The sequence below is a fragment of the Cnephaeus nilssonii genome (assembly GCF_951640355.1).
Source record: "Cnephaeus nilssonii genome assembly, chromosome: 2".
NCBI lineage: Eukaryota > Metazoa > Chordata > Mammalia > Chiroptera > Vespertilionidae > Cnephaeus > Cnephaeus nilssonii.
In genome coordinates, this window is record NC_137073.1 from 99885412 (window position 1) to 99903407 (window position 17996).

The following is a 17996-nucleotide window of genomic DNA, read 5'->3' on the forward strand; positions in this document are numbered from 1 at the left end:
AATCTTAGCTATTGTAAATAACGCTGCTTTGAACATAGGGGTGCATATATTCTTTCCGACTGGTGTTTTGGGGGTTTTTAGGATATATCCCCAAAAGTGGGATCGCTGGGTCAAATGGAAGTTCCATTTTTAATTTTTTGAGGAAACTCCATAATGTTTCCCACAGTGGCTGTACCAATCTGCATTCCCATCAGTAGTGAACTAGTGTTCCTTTTTCTCCACATCCTCGACAGCACTGTTGTTTGCTGATTTTTTGATGATAGCCATTCTGACAGGTGTGAGGTGATATGTCATTGTGGTTTTAATTTGCATATCTCTGATGATTAGTGATTTTGAGCATGTTTTCATGTGTCTCTTGGCCATTTGTATGCCCTCTTTGGAGAAATTTCTATTCAGGTCATCTGCCCATTTTTTAAATTGGAGTGTCTTCTTTTTGTTGAGTTGTATGAGTACTTTCTATATTTTGGATATTAACCCCTTATCAGATGTATTATTGGCAAATATGTTCTCCCATTCAGTGGGTTTCCTTTTCAATTTGATGGTAGTTTCTTTTATTGTGCAGAAGCTTTTTATTTTGTTGTAGTCCCATTTGTTTATTCTCTCCTTAGTTTCCTTTGCTGTAGGAGATGTATCCTTAAACATACTGCTGCGTAAGATATCAGATTTTACTACCTGTTTTCTTCTAAGATTTTTATGGTTTCATGCCTTACATTTCTTTCATCCACTTTGAGTTTATTCTTGTATATGGTGTAAGTTGGTAGGCTAGTTTCATTTTTTGCATGTACCTGTCCAATTTTCCCAACACCATTTATTGAAGTGAATGTTTCTGCTCCAATATATGCTCCTGCCTCCTTTGTCAAATATTAATTGAGCACACTGGCTGGGCTCTTACGGATTTTTAAAAAATTTTTAGTACATCACAATTCCTCACCATCTAGCACAATTAGGATATAATCATGTAGTATATGTGCTTTTTACTTTCTCAGCATACTGACATTTGGAGGAGGGCCATTTCCTAAATAAACAGCACAGCACATCATGAAAGCATTTCATCTGCCCTAAACTGCATTCTAGTTCCTGACTTGGGGAGATGGCACTACAGGAGTATTTAGAAAGCACTGTTTTAGGCTGTAAGAAATAGTCTAAATTGTCCCAGTGAATGTAAAGTAGCAGACCACTGTCATCAAACCTCACAGCCATCCTTGAGGGTGGAAGGTAGAGCTGCGGGGTCATGGAGCTCTAGGGAACTGGTGGGTTGAATGTTACCCAGAGCTTTTCCACCCAAGGGCCAATTCTGTTCTGCCTCTCTGGGGCTGTACAGGGGGCCGGAAGCAGTTCTTCCACTAACAGGTAGGCAGGTCTCTCCTAGCTCATCCTTCATTCTCTATGCCCAGGAATACCTTTATTTGAAAGCCCAGTCTTCCCCCATTTCACATCATTCACTTCTGGTTGACAGGCAATGCACAGTTCTTGCTATCACATTTCCGGGTGCATTTCCATCGGTCTGAATAGTTTTAAACACCTAAGAAGGCTGCACAGACAGCAGGCCTCTCCTTGTCTAACACCCAGGAAAGCTGGGTCTGGATTATGGCTGTAGCCCTCCCTTGCAGGCCTCGGGGACCTTCCTCGAAGTCTCTCAAGTGTTGTACCTCACTTCATGCCCCCCAAGACAAGCTGTGTGGTAGGGATGCAGATGGGGGGAGGTCAAGTGACTGGCCCCAGCTCACCCTAATAGTGGATGATGGGACTGATACTGAACCCAAACCCAGTTCCAGAACCAGGCACCTAATCTGGGGTAAGCACATCCTATGGGTTCACACTGTAAAGTCACTGGGCACCGCAGGCCTGTCTTGGGGGTACTGGAAAGTTAAAGCATTGGACCCCAATCTCCCGAAGTCCTCAAAGGCAGGCACGGAACCACAGCAACACAGCCAGGCTTCTGAGTTTTTATTTTCTGTTTATTTTTTTTACTGTGAAGATGAGACTCAACAAGTCATAAAGGAAACTCTTATGCCCTGAACCAGGTGTCCCGCTGCAGAGGCAGGTGGGAGGCGAGGCCCCAAACTGACCAGAGCCTGGGGCATGTTTTTCAGAGCAGGAGAACTTTTTGACAAATGTTGACATTTTACAGTGTAAACAGAGACTTGACTAAACAAGCCAAGAAGAGCAGGGCCAGGTTCACACCTTGTGTTCCTGCTGCTCTCTCTCCCTTCCCAGCCCCGCCTGCAGCGGGAGAAATACCAGGGCAGGGAACAATACCAAGACATTTCTATAAAAGCAATGGAAAAGAGCAGATAACTCATTAAATACATTCATTTTGGCTCTTTGTTCCCATATCTAAATACTCAGAATTAATCAGTGAACCTGAAAGGGAGGGGTACCATACGATAGCACCATTTATGCAAAGGCATTTTTCAATATAATACAACTGTTAAAATTAAATACAAAATTACTTTAAGTTTAATCACAGGGAAACGACTGCTAACTTGAAATTTCAAGCCCGGACTGGACCGTTTCCTTGCTGTTACCCATGTTTTGGCAATTTCATCCCTGACCCAGACTTACACCCAAGAAATCAACAAGACTTGAGATAAAACTCCAGTCAATGTTCTCCATTAATAGCTCTGGCTATTAATAAGCATTTGAAATATTTAAATATACAGGTGGCCATAAGGCCTGGGAACAGAGACATACAATAAATGGTTTGTTGATATAACATTTCAATACAATTAATGTATTTTCAGATTCAATGGCCACTCTGTATAATTTAATTATACACACTAACCCATTCCACCATTTCCAGTCATAAATTTCAATTTACCATGAAAAAAATACAAATGGGACAGCTCCCCTCCACCCTACCCAATTCTGCTGGGCCCCCTGCTGTAGGCCTCCTAACATAAGACAGTCACTATGTGACTTCAGCACACATACATTTATATACATGTATGTGCTTGCATGCACATACCACACCCCTCCTGGGCATGGCGAGCCCACCTTGCTCCCAATGCTACTGCCACTAAGGTGCTGTGCAGGGAGTCAAATTAGTTTAGTTTTGTGCTTTCCATGGCTCCAGGTTATAAATAGAATTACACAAATGTTTAAAAGAGGTGCCTGTCTTTATTCTCTGTACAACTCAGCACTGGCTCCCTGGTCTCTCACCCCTCAGAAGAGATCACCAATGAGGTTGCCCAAAGGCATTAAATGTTACTCTTCTGTTACGTGGGGAATTAATAAACTTTAGAAAAAGGAATTTGCAGAATCCACCCACATAAGTCCTCCCCCTCTTTCAGATTTGTATTCTTTTATAATTTAAGCCCAGGAGGTCTGCAGGGCATATGTTACTTCGTTTCTATGTGGCATTTCTCATCTAAAATCAGTCCTCCTTCAGTTCACTTTGTACAGTTCCTTGGGCCATTTTTAAATGACTTGACATTGGACTCTGCTTCTGCTAAACTATTTGGGGACACTCCAGGCCTTTCACACACATTTCAGATTCACTTCACAGTAGTCACAGATCTTTTAAAAAGGCATTTATTTTTATGTATGCCTACAAGTGAGATGCCCTGGAGGTATATACTTCTGAAAATAACTTTCTGGCTTTCAAGGGGGAGTACCTGCAAAGTGTTGCTTAAGAAAGAGAGAAAAGAAGATAATCTAACTTTTTTTAACATCAGAAAGGAGAACAGCCAGGAAGAATACTGCAGTCCTACATCTAAGCTGATGGTAAAGGCGCTATATCATTCAATGCAATGATGTCATTTCCATAAGCACTTCAGTCATTATCTGGAAGAAAACAGTACGTGGGGGTGAGGGTGAGAGCAGGAGGACTAGCACAGCCTCTTAAAACAAAAATACTGAAAAGAAAACAAGCATATAACCTGCAAAGGCCATTTCTCCCATCAGAGGTGTTAGTGCATGAGGCCCGAGATTTTACCTGGTAAGACTCATGAAAGAACACAAAGGCAATGTCTGTTTTTCTTAATCAAAGAAAAATTTCATCAGGCATTAACTGAATATATAACAGTATAATAAAAGTAGAAATTGCTATATAAAGAAAACAGGGTCAGTCTTGTTCTGTGCATTTAAAACATTTTCAGATATGCCGTATCGAAGGATATGCCGTATTCGAAGGAAGAGGAACTGCAAGCTTTTCGGATCAAATTCCACCTACGTCTAGATCACAAGTGAAAAACCACACACTGGCCTCATGTTCTCCACTGCCGACATCACCGTTCCAGGTGTATGGGTGAGATGAACAGCTGTATATGCAGGTGAGGAGGGGAGCCAGAAAAAATTCTGAAGGAGCAAAGCTAATGCCATGGAACTTGCTACACAGAAATTCTTTATTAATTTTTTATGTACCATTAATATTTAAATGTACCTTAAATGAGCTCAAAGGAATAAGTCATGCCTGCTTAAGGTGGAGATCATCTTTCTGCCAAAATCATGGGGTTCAAAATCTCTGAACTCTTGCAATAAACTCACAGTAAGCACAGTGCAGTTCCCACTAACTTTCCTTCTAGATACTTGATCATTTTAGAGGTCCTTCTAAATAATTGTTCTCTTGAATCCATTTTGGTCTCAATTCCATTTTTATTCTGCTCATGTCACTGACCAGCCCAAGACCAGGAATGAGAAATGGAATTAGGAATCTGAGTAACTGAAGTTGCATGTTGTAACAAACAGATGTTATTTTTAAAGTTGGCCAATCATCTGTATTTCCTGAAGCACTGTTTCATGGACAGCTTTGCTCCTCTTATGCTGTGACCCCGCTAAGCCTGGACGATGTCTCAGAGCAGAGTCAAATAAGGCCTTGGGACAGAAAACCAATTAAACTTACCTTTTTGAATTTTTATCAGTGTAGGAGTGAAGACCACAATTTAACAATATCATACATAGAAACAAGAAAAAAGTATAAAATGTAAACAATTAAGTTGCCCAGAAGTCCAGTTCAAGTTCACTGAGATTAGATTATTTTCAAAATTCAAAGACAAATGATCATGAGTACTGTTAAAATTCAATGGTGGGTATGAACTAACGGTCAGAGGAACACAGACCCTTCTGCCTTGTTCAAACCTACACATTTGAAGTTACGCTTTTAAAAATACTCAAAAATGAAATGGTATGTATTTCCTGTTATGTTACAAATACTAAAATGAAGCATCGAAGCCAACAAGAAGTCATTATTATTACTTGAACTTGGCTTCTAGGCACCTCCTATCCAGGCACCATTGCATTTCACAGTGAAAAACACAAGCCTCTCCAATCCACACACATTTAGAGCAGAATTTGATTCAGGGAATTAGCATCTACCAAAACGTGGTGACTAGTACTGACGCGGTCATGGGGAAAATACTAACGTAACAGTCTGTGTAGTTTTGTGTAGCCTCTGAGTTTTCTCAACTAAGAATTTGAAATGAAAGCAAAACTTAGATTTTCAAAAAAGGTTCGCCCCTCTGAAAAAAACACAGATTAGAGAGCTTATATACTATTAAACTGCACCAAATGAAGATTTAAGTTATTCTAAAATAAAGCTCAGTGCTTCAGGGAAACACCACCTCCACTAATGCTGAGCCAATTCAGGTGCTGCTGGTACAACCCTAAAGAGTGACATGTCTGGTTACTGTGAGCAGTGTCCACAGTCAACGCCTCACGTAGACAATTCAAGTCCTAATGCAGGCCACGCTCAGCTAGGCTGCCCCGTAACTACCATCCGGTCACCATGCAGACAATTGCTCATGGCCCAGAACACTGCCTCCCTCAGGCTTTCCAAAACAAATCAGGGGCAGATGCAGCATAGCCATACTTTTGCACTGTTTTAGTACACACTTCTGCTTAAACTAACTCATGAAAAACCTGAGATACTGCCAGCAGGCGAATTTGGCAATAGAAACATCCTAAAAAATAGCAGGAAAAGGGCACAGGAACACCTGGATCCAGCTTATCCCACCCCTAAACTCAGATGAGTGCCTGCGGTCATTTGGCCTTGGTTTCCTCCTCTAAAAACGCAGGTAGATCTGAGCTCTGTTCTGACTATAATAGTGAACCTATGGGCCACAGAGTAATAAACAGCCTGACACTAAAGCACACCACTTGCACCCAGCACCAGACCTGGTGTGGCTGCGGCCTCAACACTGGTCATGTCCTCGAAGAGCAAGGATTTCCAGGTGCCATCGTCTCCCTCCTGCTCCTCTCCAGCCTTTAAAAAAACCAATTCTCAATCTTCTATTAAATAATCTGTTTAAGGTAGCTTTAATTAGTATGTAAATCCCAATCACTGCTTGCCAAGACTATCAGAGGATGTTGAGACTGTGCCATTAGCAGACTCCATCCCAGAATTATACCGCGTAAGCAGACTGCATAGGAAGGGCACCACAGAGACCCATTACCACCAAAACAAAAAAATTACTATTAAAAAAAAAATTGAAAGCCAGTTTACTAATAGAGAAAGTTTGGTTTGAGATAAAAAGAACACATTCTCCTGATACTAAAGTTATTTGTTTTATGGAAAAGATGGTGCACCTTCCAACAGATGTGGCTCTGAAAGGTCCCACTAAAACATATTGCATCATAAATGAGGAGAAAACTTGGTTAACTCATTATCAGAAGCTAGTCTTCAGAACATCCCAGGCCAGCTTGGCTCACAGGGTCCAAGAGTCCACGTAATTCATTCTAAGAGACCAGCAGGCCGAGGCCCGAGCTGAGGAGCTGCCCGCACACTTTGGCCCTGCTGCCAGGCTGTCCGGGTGTATGTCTCTCACAAACTCGTCTCCTCACACACTCTGACGGGGATGTTGTAGTGCCGATCATCCTCGGCGATCAGGGTCACCACCGGCCAGTCCCTGGGTGGGTCTGTGGGGTAGACCGTGATGAACTCCTCAGTGCTGTACTTGGAGAGCCGGTACACCTGGATGGTGTGGCGCACAGCATAGGCCAGAAGGAACATTTCAATCTGGGGAGGAGAACAAACGGGTAAGTGAAGGGCAGCCACCCTAAAAGATGCCACTTACCTCCCACTCCATCCCAGGTGTCCCAGGCCATGCCGGCTAAGCCAAAACCCTTCTTCCTCCCCATGGACCTAGCCCTAGCCCTCTTTCATATGGTCGTTGTAAACAAGCAAATCACCAAGAATGGATCATGTATGATGAGGGACTTGTAACCAGAATTTATCACAATTCTTACAACTCAATAAAAAAACAAATGACCAGTTTAAAAACTGAGCAAAGAGTCCAAACAGACAGTTCTCCAAAGAAGATAGGCAAATGGCCAATATGCACATGACAAAACCATGGTGAGATACCACGTCACACCCTCTAGAATGGCTCCAATCAAAACGACAAAAGATGTGGGGAGTGACTGCTTACCAGGTTTTTCTTTTCGGGCATGAAATGATTTGATACAGGTGATGGTCACACAACAGGTAAATGTACTAAAGGCCACTGAGCTGTACACTTTAAAATGGTTACTTGTATGTTATGTGAGGTGTGGGACTCAAACACTCAGGTGGGAATGACCAATGATACAGCTACTCCTCAACACTAAATAAAGAACTGCCATATGACCCAGCAATTCCACTCCCAGGTATATACCCAAGAGAACTGAAAACATATGTCCACACAAAAAACTTGCACATGAATGTTCATAGCAGGATTGTTCAGAATAGTTAAAAATGGAATGAACCAAATATCCATCAACTGATGAACAAAATGCGATATATCCATATCATGGAATAGTATCCTACCTAATAAAATAATAATATGTAAATTACCATCACTCTGCTACACCCACGATTGGGCCAGTGGGAGGCGCAGGGGGGCGGGACTCGGGGTGGCCGGGGTAGCCGATTGGGCCAGCGGGACGCTGAGCTCGTGTTGCCAGTGGCGGCACGAGCTCAGCATCTGCGCCATGGCTGTGCTGCGGAACAGAAGGGGCCTCTGGGGCAGCGAGCTCACATCCCACCGCAGACCATCTAAAGCGGGGGAGCTGGGTGCCTGTCTGCTCCGGCACCAGCGGACAGGCACCCAGCTCCCCCGAGATCGAAAGCGAAAGCGTGGGAGCTGGGTGCCTGTCCGCTCCGGCACCAGCAGACAAGCACCCAGCTCCCCCGCGATCAAAAGTGTGTAGGGGACCCTACACATGCATGATTCAATCATGCACTGGGCCTCTAGTTTGTCAATAAAAGGGAATGAAGAATTGACACATGATACAATATTTATGAACCTTAAAAACACTAAGCTGCGAAAGAAACCAGTCAAAAAAGACCACATATTATATGATTTATGATTCTATTTATATGAACTCTCTCCATAGTAGGCAAATCTAAGGTGACAGAAAGTAGATTACTGGCTGCCTAGGACTGGGGGGAGTAAGAATGGGTATGAGGTTTCTTTTAGGGGTGATAAAATGGTCTAAAATTAGACAGTGATAGCTGCAAAACTCTGTAAACATATTAAAAACCCAGTGAGCTGCATACTTTAAAAGGGCAAACTTTATGGTAGGTAAATTATCTCAGTAAAGCTGTTTTTAAAAATTTCTCCATAACAGCAGACCTTGTGGAGACCCAGAAAGGACTAACTTCAGCCTAACATGCAAAATACGCTCTACCAGGCTTTTCACTGCAATGTACTTGCTACTGTTCAGGAGACATTAGGTAACTTATACTACAAGTACAGATTATTTTTAAAATAATTATCTTCAATCCTGCCTGACCCAGCATGACCATCATCTTTGCTCTTTCAGACAGACCAGGAAAAGGCAAGCCAAAGAGCCAGCCATGGAAGAAGGAAGGAAGCACTTTGGAAGGATAGCCTTAATGCGACTTTAGTGGCTGGCTATTCAACTAAAAAAAGACGTTAAGCTTTTTAAGGCAACGTAATGAACCCACCAAAGACCAAGAGTGCAAAGTGAGCCAACTGTTGCCTCCTGGGACAGTACTGCACCGGGTCTCTGTGTAAAAGATCCAAGAGCAGGCTGCGCTCTCCTGGCTAAGGTGACCCCATTTCTATTTTTAAAGGATCCTAGCTAATACAGCTACAGCTGCCAAGATTAAACACCCTTCACATGACTTTTTTTTTTTTAGACTACCAGATCCAAAGATACTGATCCCATTACCACCTTCAGAAGCAAGCCCAGGCTGCGATAACCATGTTGGTCCTAAAATAGGTTCACAATTCTGTAAGAGGGGTGAACTTAGTGACTTGCTAACAAATATAATATGGGTAAGTGTGATGGGGTGTGACTTCCAAGATTAGATCATAAAAGGCATTGTGGCTTCTTCCCGACTCTCTCCTTGAATTACTTTCTGAGAAAAGCCAGTTGCCATGGTGTGAGCCCTATCTATATAAAGCCCCACATGGCAAGGAACTACCCCCTACCAGTGAGGAACTGAGGCCTCCTGCCAATAGCCAGGTGAGTGAGCCATGTTGGACATGGATCCTCCAACCCGAGTCAAGTCCTCAGATGATTGCAACCACCTGAGACCTCAAGCCAGAGTCACCCACTAAGCTGCCCCCGAATTCCTGACACCCAAGCACTATGAGATAATGTCTGATGGTTAATGCTGGTGTTTTGGGATAATACGCAAAGGTATAACTCACCTGTTCGAGGCCACCAGTGTGTCCCACCTGATTTAGATGGTTCCTCAGTAGCTGTCCAGGGTCACTGGATGTGTCCCGAGCAAACAGAAGCACAGAGAAAAATGGTACGTCCTCTCCCTTTTCTTTATCATCATACAGTTCAATGGCTCTGTGTAACATTAAAAATTTTACAGCTTCATAAAGGCTATATTCTTCCTCTTCATTTGTGAACAGTTCATCACAAGCTATCTGCCTTGCTTCAGCAGTTCTCAGTTCAGCCAAGCCTGCCCACTGCAATAAAAAAGTTACATAATAATTACATTTTTGTTCTAAAAGTCCCTGGTATACTTCCATACTTTGAGCACAAAATCATTTTCAAAAGTAGGCAACCGTGGGTCACAACATTCAAGTTTCCAGCTCAAACAATGGTACTACTCTTTAGACCACACAAAATCCTTATTCAGTTTCTGTCCCATTAATTTGAAACAAAAGTACAATGCACTAAGGAGAAGCACTGGGACTGTGGAATGGCAATTTGGAACCCTAACTTCACAGGTAATGAGACTCAATCAATCGGAAATATTTATGGAAGACCTAACATGCGTGTGTGAGTCCTGGGTGTGAAGCTGTGAAGAAGAGCTAAAATTACTCCTCTCTGTAAGGGGGCTTACAGGTACAGTTATCCAGAAACCTTCAAAAATGAAGATGGGCAAGGAAGCTTAGGGGATCTCCTAAATATTAGTTTACTAAATTTAACCTTCTAACCTCTTAAAAGTTTCAAATGAATAAATCAATTCAGGAAATTCTAAGTGACTCCTAATTAAGAATAGAGCAGTGTCAGGTATTCAGCTAAAATAGGCACACTCTTTATGTGAACAAGAAAACCCCATAAATACATGTACTTTTAAAGTAAATGAGAATAAAAGATGCCAATATAAAACTAGTCCTTATGATTCACCAATAACTACCGCTCTCCTGAAAACCCATTAAAATTTTAAATCCAAGAGTAAATTTTAATGGTAATGACAGCATCACAGGACTCTCCAACAAGTGGGATGAAAGCTGGAACACCTCATTTTCCAGAAGTAGACAAGTTGCCAGTCAAGAGCCTAGCTCTAGAGTCAGGATGGAATGAAGGCCTCACCCAAGCAGCCGATGGCTTTTGCAGGGTATTAACCAACTTCGGGGCCTTAGTTTTCTCAGCTGTAAAAATGGGATAACCATAGCAACATCACCTTGGTAGTTGTAAGAATTAAATACAACTTTTAGTGTATGGCCTGGCCCATAGAAAGTGCTGGGAATGTAGCTCAGTTTATTAATAATTTTCACATTACTGTAAATTGGAAGCACTTAAACATTCCCCAAAACGAGGATCCAGTTACCCTAGATACACCTAAAAAAAGCAAAAATTGCAATTTCACAAGAACTTAAAAGAGATAAGAAGGAAATCACAAGTGATTGAACTGAAGAGACTTCTCACTCACTCCTACAGGGCCAGAGCCCTGCCCTCAACCCTCCACTGACCTGGGGACTGGTCAGCATAGGTCTCCAACCCCCACAAATCCTGTGCTCTGCTTATCATGCAAGAACAAAGGAATCCCTCTGTCTTCCTTGTCCTCCCATTTCATCACTAGTGTTCCTGTGACAGAGTATTTTGCAGTAAATACTTCTATGATTGCAAAGCCAAACTAGGTTCCAGGAAGTCAGGTCCTCAGTTCATCCCTCAACAAGGTATTTACCGAATGCCTATTATGTGTCAGGCTCAGGTCTAGGCACTGGGTATAAAGAAATGAACAGTCTTTCATGAAGCTGAAAGTCTAATGGGGCATGAATTCATATCACTGATACTATGATAAGAAATTTGGACTGTCCCTAGCCGGTGTGGCTCAGCTGGTTGGGCATCATCCTGTGCACCACTGAACGGTCACTGGTTCGGTTCCCAGTCAGGGCACACGCCCAGGGTTTGGACTTGATCCCTGGTTGGGTGCATGTAGAAGGCAGCCGATCCATGTTTTTCTCATATTGATGTTTCTCTGTCTTTTTTTCCCTCTCCCTTCCTCTCTCTCAATTCAAAAAAAACATTTTTTTAAAAGAAAAATATGGACTAAATGTATCACTGAAACTTGTTAGTATGACTTAGCACAAAGACTATATTTGTTATGGTTTCCTTTTAAGACAGTTAAGTCATTAAACATATCATCTCCTCCAAGAATACTTGATGTTGATATTTCTCAATTTTACCAAAGACCTCACAGGAAGAGTTTGTGTTCGTCCAAAATTATTTTGCCTAAAAACCAGCCAAGAACGTCTGGTAATCCACTAAGTGAGGACTAAGAAGTGGTCTGCTGAGGGGGGATAAATGGTGATGGAAGGAGACTTGACTTGGGTGGTGAACACATAATACAATATACAGATGATGTATTATAGAATTATACACCTGAATCCTATATAATTTTATTAACCAACTAGTAGCCCATTTGCAGGAAGAATCCTGCAAGCGGCCGCGTGCGCTGCCGCTGCCACCGCCATTGCGGCCCCCACGCCTGCACCCGTGCCGCTGCCGCCCGCCCCGCCCCGCCCGGGCTTTCCCTCTGGCAGCCACCTTGCTTTCCGCTTTTCCTCCCTCTTCCTTCTAAGTTGTCTTCAGTCTTCACTCCTCCCTCCCTCAGCGTATGCAAATTAACTGCCATCTTTGTTGGGTAATTTGCATATTCGCCCTGATTGGCTGGTGGGCGTGGCTTGGCATAGCAAAGGTGCGATCAATTTGCATATTACTATTTTATTAGGTAGGATGTCACCCCAATAAATTCAAGAGAAAAAAATGGTCTGCTGGGGCAATTAGGAGCAGGAGCTTTTGCACTTCACAAAAAAGAAAATTACATGTTCCAAACCTTCTTCCTTAGTAAAGTGAGGGACTCCTTAATTTTATCAACCAGGTCCTCGCTCTTCCCCTCAAATTTCAATCCAAGTTTCCACTGCTTGATCCAGCTGTATTTGCTTATGAGTTTTTCTGGTAACTGGAGTATGAAGAAACAGAGAGACAAAGAACATTAACCTTCCAAAAAGTCCATCACACAAACCAAGCTGTAAGAAACCACAAAGCCCTTTGTCCTTCTCTTTCTCCCATTTCTTTATCACTAGTGTTCCTACCTTCATTTCCAGAATTAATCCCTGCAAACCTGTCATGTGGGTTTAGGCTGAAATCACCTAAACCTGGAAGTCAGGAACCCAGGAAGTACTGCCCTAAGGAGGACTGCTAGAGTAAAATGAAGGTTTGGGTTGAGATACAGGGGCTCAATCTACCCTGCACCACCCCAGCCAGGAACCCTGCACAGCACTTTGTGAGTGTACGTGAAGGAGCCTCTTCACAAATGACCACCCACCCAGCTGCTGGGTCTCTGGCAGCCTCCCTAGCACTCCATACTGCCTGACTCTGGAAGGGGCTCCAGGACTTGTAAGATGGTCCAGGATAAAGTAAAAACCAGCTCCCTTCCTGACTAGGAAAACAAAACCTAATTTTGATATTAATACATATACTCAAAGTTTTAATATTCAATGAAGCAATATTGTATCTAGTTCCAATGCTTAGTATAGTAAGATAAAAAAACAGCACTGAGAATAAGAAGTAGGGGTTAAGGGAGCTGTGATGGCGGCAGCTGAACTCATACTTTGTCTGCTTCTCTTTTGTAATTTCCCACCAATCATCAGTGAAATCAGGAGTCTGAAAGGCAAGATGGGACACAACTTGATGGATGACAGCATGGGAACTCACTCTCCCAACAGTCTCCGGTGTGCCAGGAGAAAAATCCATATTATTAGGTTGGGCACAGGCATGTCGTGTCACTGCTATAAAATTTAGAGAGGAAAAAAAAGTTCACCTCCATGTCAAAAGATCATTAAAAAATAATTAATTCCTACAACATCCTATGTGGAACCTGAGCTTGTTTAACAGTTATAAATAGATGGGTTTTTTAAAACATATTTTTATTGATTTCAGAGAAGAAAGGAGAGGGAGAGAGAGAGATAGAAACATCACTGATGAGAAAAAATCATTGATTGGCTGCCTCTTGCATGCCCCCTACTGGGGATCAAGCCTGCAACCGGGCATGTGCCCTTGACCGGAATTTAACTCAGGACTCTTTAGTCCAAAGGCTGAAGCTCTATTCACTGAGCCAAACTGGCTAGGGCATAAATAGTTTTAATGAGACCATATGTTCAATTCTTCCAGAATCTAAGACCCTGCCTACCCTTTCATAATGGTAATTCCAGTTTTACCTTCTCAGTCTATACCAATCATGTAAAACAAAGGTGGTTTCATCTCTGCAAAAAACAAAACCACCATTGGGATGTAAATTCCTCTTGCAGTTCCCACAGTGATGCTCATCCACTCACTCATAAGGGGCTTATCATAATGACAAATGACCACCCACCCACAAGCCACCCAGCTCCGTGCCCACACTGTCCTGCATTTTGGCAGCATGTGGGCAGCATTGCTGCAAACCTTCAATTAGGTTCTCAGTTTCATCCAGAACCTAAAATGCCCTCAAGTGGCAACAAGCTGAAATCACAACTGGGCACAGAGAAGTGCAAGTGAGCAGAAAATCTTGGCTACACAGATGTGAGCTGGGAACCGAGTAAAGGGAAGCCCATAAGCCCATCTGAGCATCACGGGACACTGTGCAGGTATCTAAAAAGCAGGCACAACACTCAGCTGAATTACCCAGGAGACCCCAAAGATCTAACTATGCAGCCAGAAACCCAAATAAAAGTCCATCTCCTCAATCCTTCCAGGTATTGCTCAGTGTTGCTAGAACAATCCTCCAACTCAGGGTGCATAGTTCTAGGAGACAGTGGAGAAAGTCCAAAAAATAAGGTGTGAAAAAGCAACTACAAAGAAAAAAAATTGAGTTGGAATTATTTATTCAGAAGAAAAAAGTGAACATAATTTTAAGTGCTTTCAGGGCTCATAATACATAGAACACATAAATAGCCATTCTTTTCTCCTGCACCTTAAGAGACTGGACTTCTGTTATAAATTTGAGCAAGAAACAAGACTTAAACACGAAATAATGATAGGATATATTTAAGAATAAAATAGGTAATTAGCTTAAGTATAATTCAATTTGTGACTGAATTATAAAAACACCCTGTTTTCTCTAACAAGTCTATAATTCTTGAAACCAACACCATGATTAAAGGGGTAACAAATAAAAATGTGTCATCCCTAAAACTAACTCATAAAATAAGTTTCAATATACCTTAGAGTCTAACCCACTCTAAGCAAACACTGCCACAGGTCCCACCCACTCAGAGACATTCTAAAGCTTAGAAAACTTGGAAAGCAAAGGACTACCCTGAAGGACACCACCTCTCCGGGACCCAGCCCTGTTCCAAGTTTAAGAACAGCCACGCAAGCACCTCCAAGGTTGTGAGGTAATCTGACTGCGGTCAAATACCAAAACTGGGATCTGACAGATGCAGAAACAACACATAGGGAGCCCAGGCAAGGACAGGAGGTGAGGGACAGCTGAACTGTCCGAGGGGCAGTGAGGACAAAGCTTAACCTCCCAGGCGGGGAAGGAGCGAGGCCAGAGGAGCTGAGCACAGGCAGAAAGCCAAGTCCAGGCTCTCTCCACTGAGATCAGACTAAGGGGAGGGGCTCTCAGCCCAGCTCTCCCGCATCCCTTCCATGTCCTGTTCTAGGAGAGAGGGAAGAGGGCAAAATGCAACAGGGAGCACCTTTCAATACAACTAGCGAAAGGGCACGTGTTCCTTGGTAACAAAAGACGGCTTCCCTGGGCTCACACAGTCTTGATGGAATGTACACTAAGGTCAAGGGATGTTTAGCACAGCACAGCCGTGGGCTGAGGCTGGTTCTGGGTTCACACAAAAACTTAGGTGTCCCAGGACCTGTCTGACCCCAAAAGCTGAGGAGGTGGGTTACTTAAGCCAGTGCAGTCAGGAGACCCTAATAATGCTAACACCAGATTCCCTCTAAGCTGCCTGCCGGGGCAGCCTTTCGGTGTCCCCACATGTGGCCAGGACTTGTAAAAGGCCAATGGACACACAATAACCAGAGGTGTTGTGCCATCAACTGGCCAGGCCATAGGACTGTCATTGGACACAGGGTAGTGGTCAAAAGAGGCCCCTGGTATTTCAGAAAGAGCAAGGATCAGGGTAAACTGAGAGAGATCCATTGTCAGAGACTTATTGTGGGCCTGGTCCAAGTATTTAATATACCAAGATGACCCAATTTTAACACAAATAATTTATACCAAGTTCTAACAGCAAGCAGAGTTTTACTTAATGTGACACAATACAAGTTATTCTGCTATATCAGGAAGATGGGGAGTAAATGGTCACACTCACTTTCATACCAAAACCTCTGTAAGATTTTGTTTTGTAGCCAGCGAATTATTTAAGTTTCACTTGATCTGCTTGTCTTAAGCATCTGTGTTAACAAATAAATATTAAGACGTTTACTTATTATAGAGTTACACAAGTAGTTCCTAGAGATGGAGAGACCCCATTTCTGGGGTAAGGTGATCCAGGTACCCCAACACCCCTGGGTGCACTGCCAGCCTCAGAAGGCCTCACCACCCCTCCGTCTACGCACTTAGTTCCACCCCAACATCTTCCAGTCACGCTGCGCCACCCACTCCCTCACTCAACTTTGTCAGTGAGAACAGGAGTGCAATGGGATCCTCGGAGAGCATGAGGGACAACTGGGAGGTGCTTAGAAAATAGCTTGGTCAAGTGCAACAACCAAGTCTGGTACCCCTTCCTGCTCTGGCACCTCAAATATGAAGCATGTGGTGCATCTGTCACCTGCTCAAGCGATCAACAAAACTGACCCTGTAAAAAGTGCTCAAATCAAGGAAAGTCGCTGGGGGTTGGAAAGCCAAAAGGAGAACAAGTCTTCTAGTTGGAGAATAAGAAAAGAATAGTCATTTCTTTAGCTGGCATTAACAGAACGAAAGTTTAATAAACTTAAATACTAAAGTCACAGGCAGGCAGAAGGCGCTTCTTCTGTGGCACGGGCCTCTTGGCATTCAATAAAGGTTACATGACAAAAATAATGCCAATAATACCACTGTGACCAACTAACTAATCAGATTATGCTCCAAGAGAGAAACTGTATTTGTTGGCAGATATTCACAGAAAAGGGAAGAAATTGGGAAGAGCACTTGAGAATTTAAAAACTATTTCCACATGACTCAAATTAAATCAGGAAAACCATCTTAAAGCCCCATTGCTCATTCACGCAACATATTCTAATGGTGATCAGAAAGCAAGCACAACCCACCTTGACTGCTTTTAATACCTACAGGCATCCTGTCAATAAAATAAAAGGGACACTATGCTTTACTTTCATGGGGCATATTTTATATGTTTAATTATGCAGCACACTACTATACCAGAGTTTCTTGGGAAATATAAAAATTCAAATTCATTATGTCAATTAAATCCACAAATTTAGATAGCCCTTTAAGAAAAAGGCTCAGCCTAAAACAAGGAAGATTTTATGTCACGATCTATTAAATTATGACAGTCAAATACTGAAGTTAAAGCAAAAAAAGAGTGAAATCACTCACATTTGCTTCCCTAAGTGTCTTATAGCCAGCCACAGGCATGCTTTTGCCAAGTAATCAGCAATTCTGAAATTTTTCACTACCTATAAATGTCATGATTTGCAAAGGACAAAACAGCCTAGTGAATCAACTGCTTTTGTTTCTATATTTTAAAAAAATCAATAAGCTAATACTGAGTAACCTGCTTAAGATAACATACCTTTGCTTAGAAAAAAAAAATAGCTTTCACAGTTTACACAGGTGTGCTGATTTATATCGGTTTATAAAATGGATAATCACAGGATGGACAGGTAGTATCCTCCACCCACTGGTCCTGGTTTTGCCCACTGAGGGCATGTGATCATTCATCCACCTAACAGACCTCTAATTAGCTTAGCTGGCAGCTAAAAATCCTCTTTCTTCTAGGCCCCTTCAACTTCAAATACCCCAGCTCCTCACTGTTCCCAAAATGAGATGAATCGTCGTGGTCACACTCCCATCTGTTCTGAGGAATGGCACAGAGTTGCTCTTGCTCCTTGAGGTGGGAGCTGACCAAGATGGGCTGTCGCTGATGGAAGTGCACCTTTAAAGCAGGACTCCCCTACCACTGCCGGCCATCACGTCACGCGGGCTTATGTGGGGCTTGCAATCAATTAAGATCCTCATTCCTTTTCCCCCTCGTAAGTTGCCAGTAAGGTGGATACCCACAGCTAGCACTTTGAGTTTTGTTTTTGCTTTTTAAAAAAATATAAGCACAAGACTTTTCTAATTTTTTGTCTAATTATTTTTTCTAATTATGCCCTATTGTCAGTTTTGCTCAATCATTCCCGCCCACCAAACACTTTGG

At 42.7% G+C, this 17996-nt stretch overlaps 1 protein-coding gene across 1 annotated transcript in view; it reads right to left on the bottom strand.

The window, feature by feature from the left end:
- Window positions 1-3519: 3519 nt before the first annotated feature.
- Window positions 3520-17996, bottom strand: part of OTULIN (OTU deubiquitinase with linear linkage specificity) — a 33616-nt gene continuing 19139 nt past the window's right edge. The window contains exons 5-7 of the mRNA XM_079791375.1: window positions 12470-12595; window positions 9600-9869; window positions 3520-6955 (exon numbers count right to left, since the gene is read on the bottom strand). Coding sequence (XP_079647501.1) covers window positions 6761-6955; window positions 9600-9869; window positions 12470-12595 — 591 coding nt within the window. The 3' untranslated portion in view covers window positions 3520-6760. The remainder of the gene's footprint in view (window positions 6956-9599; window positions 9870-12469; window positions 12596-17996) is intronic.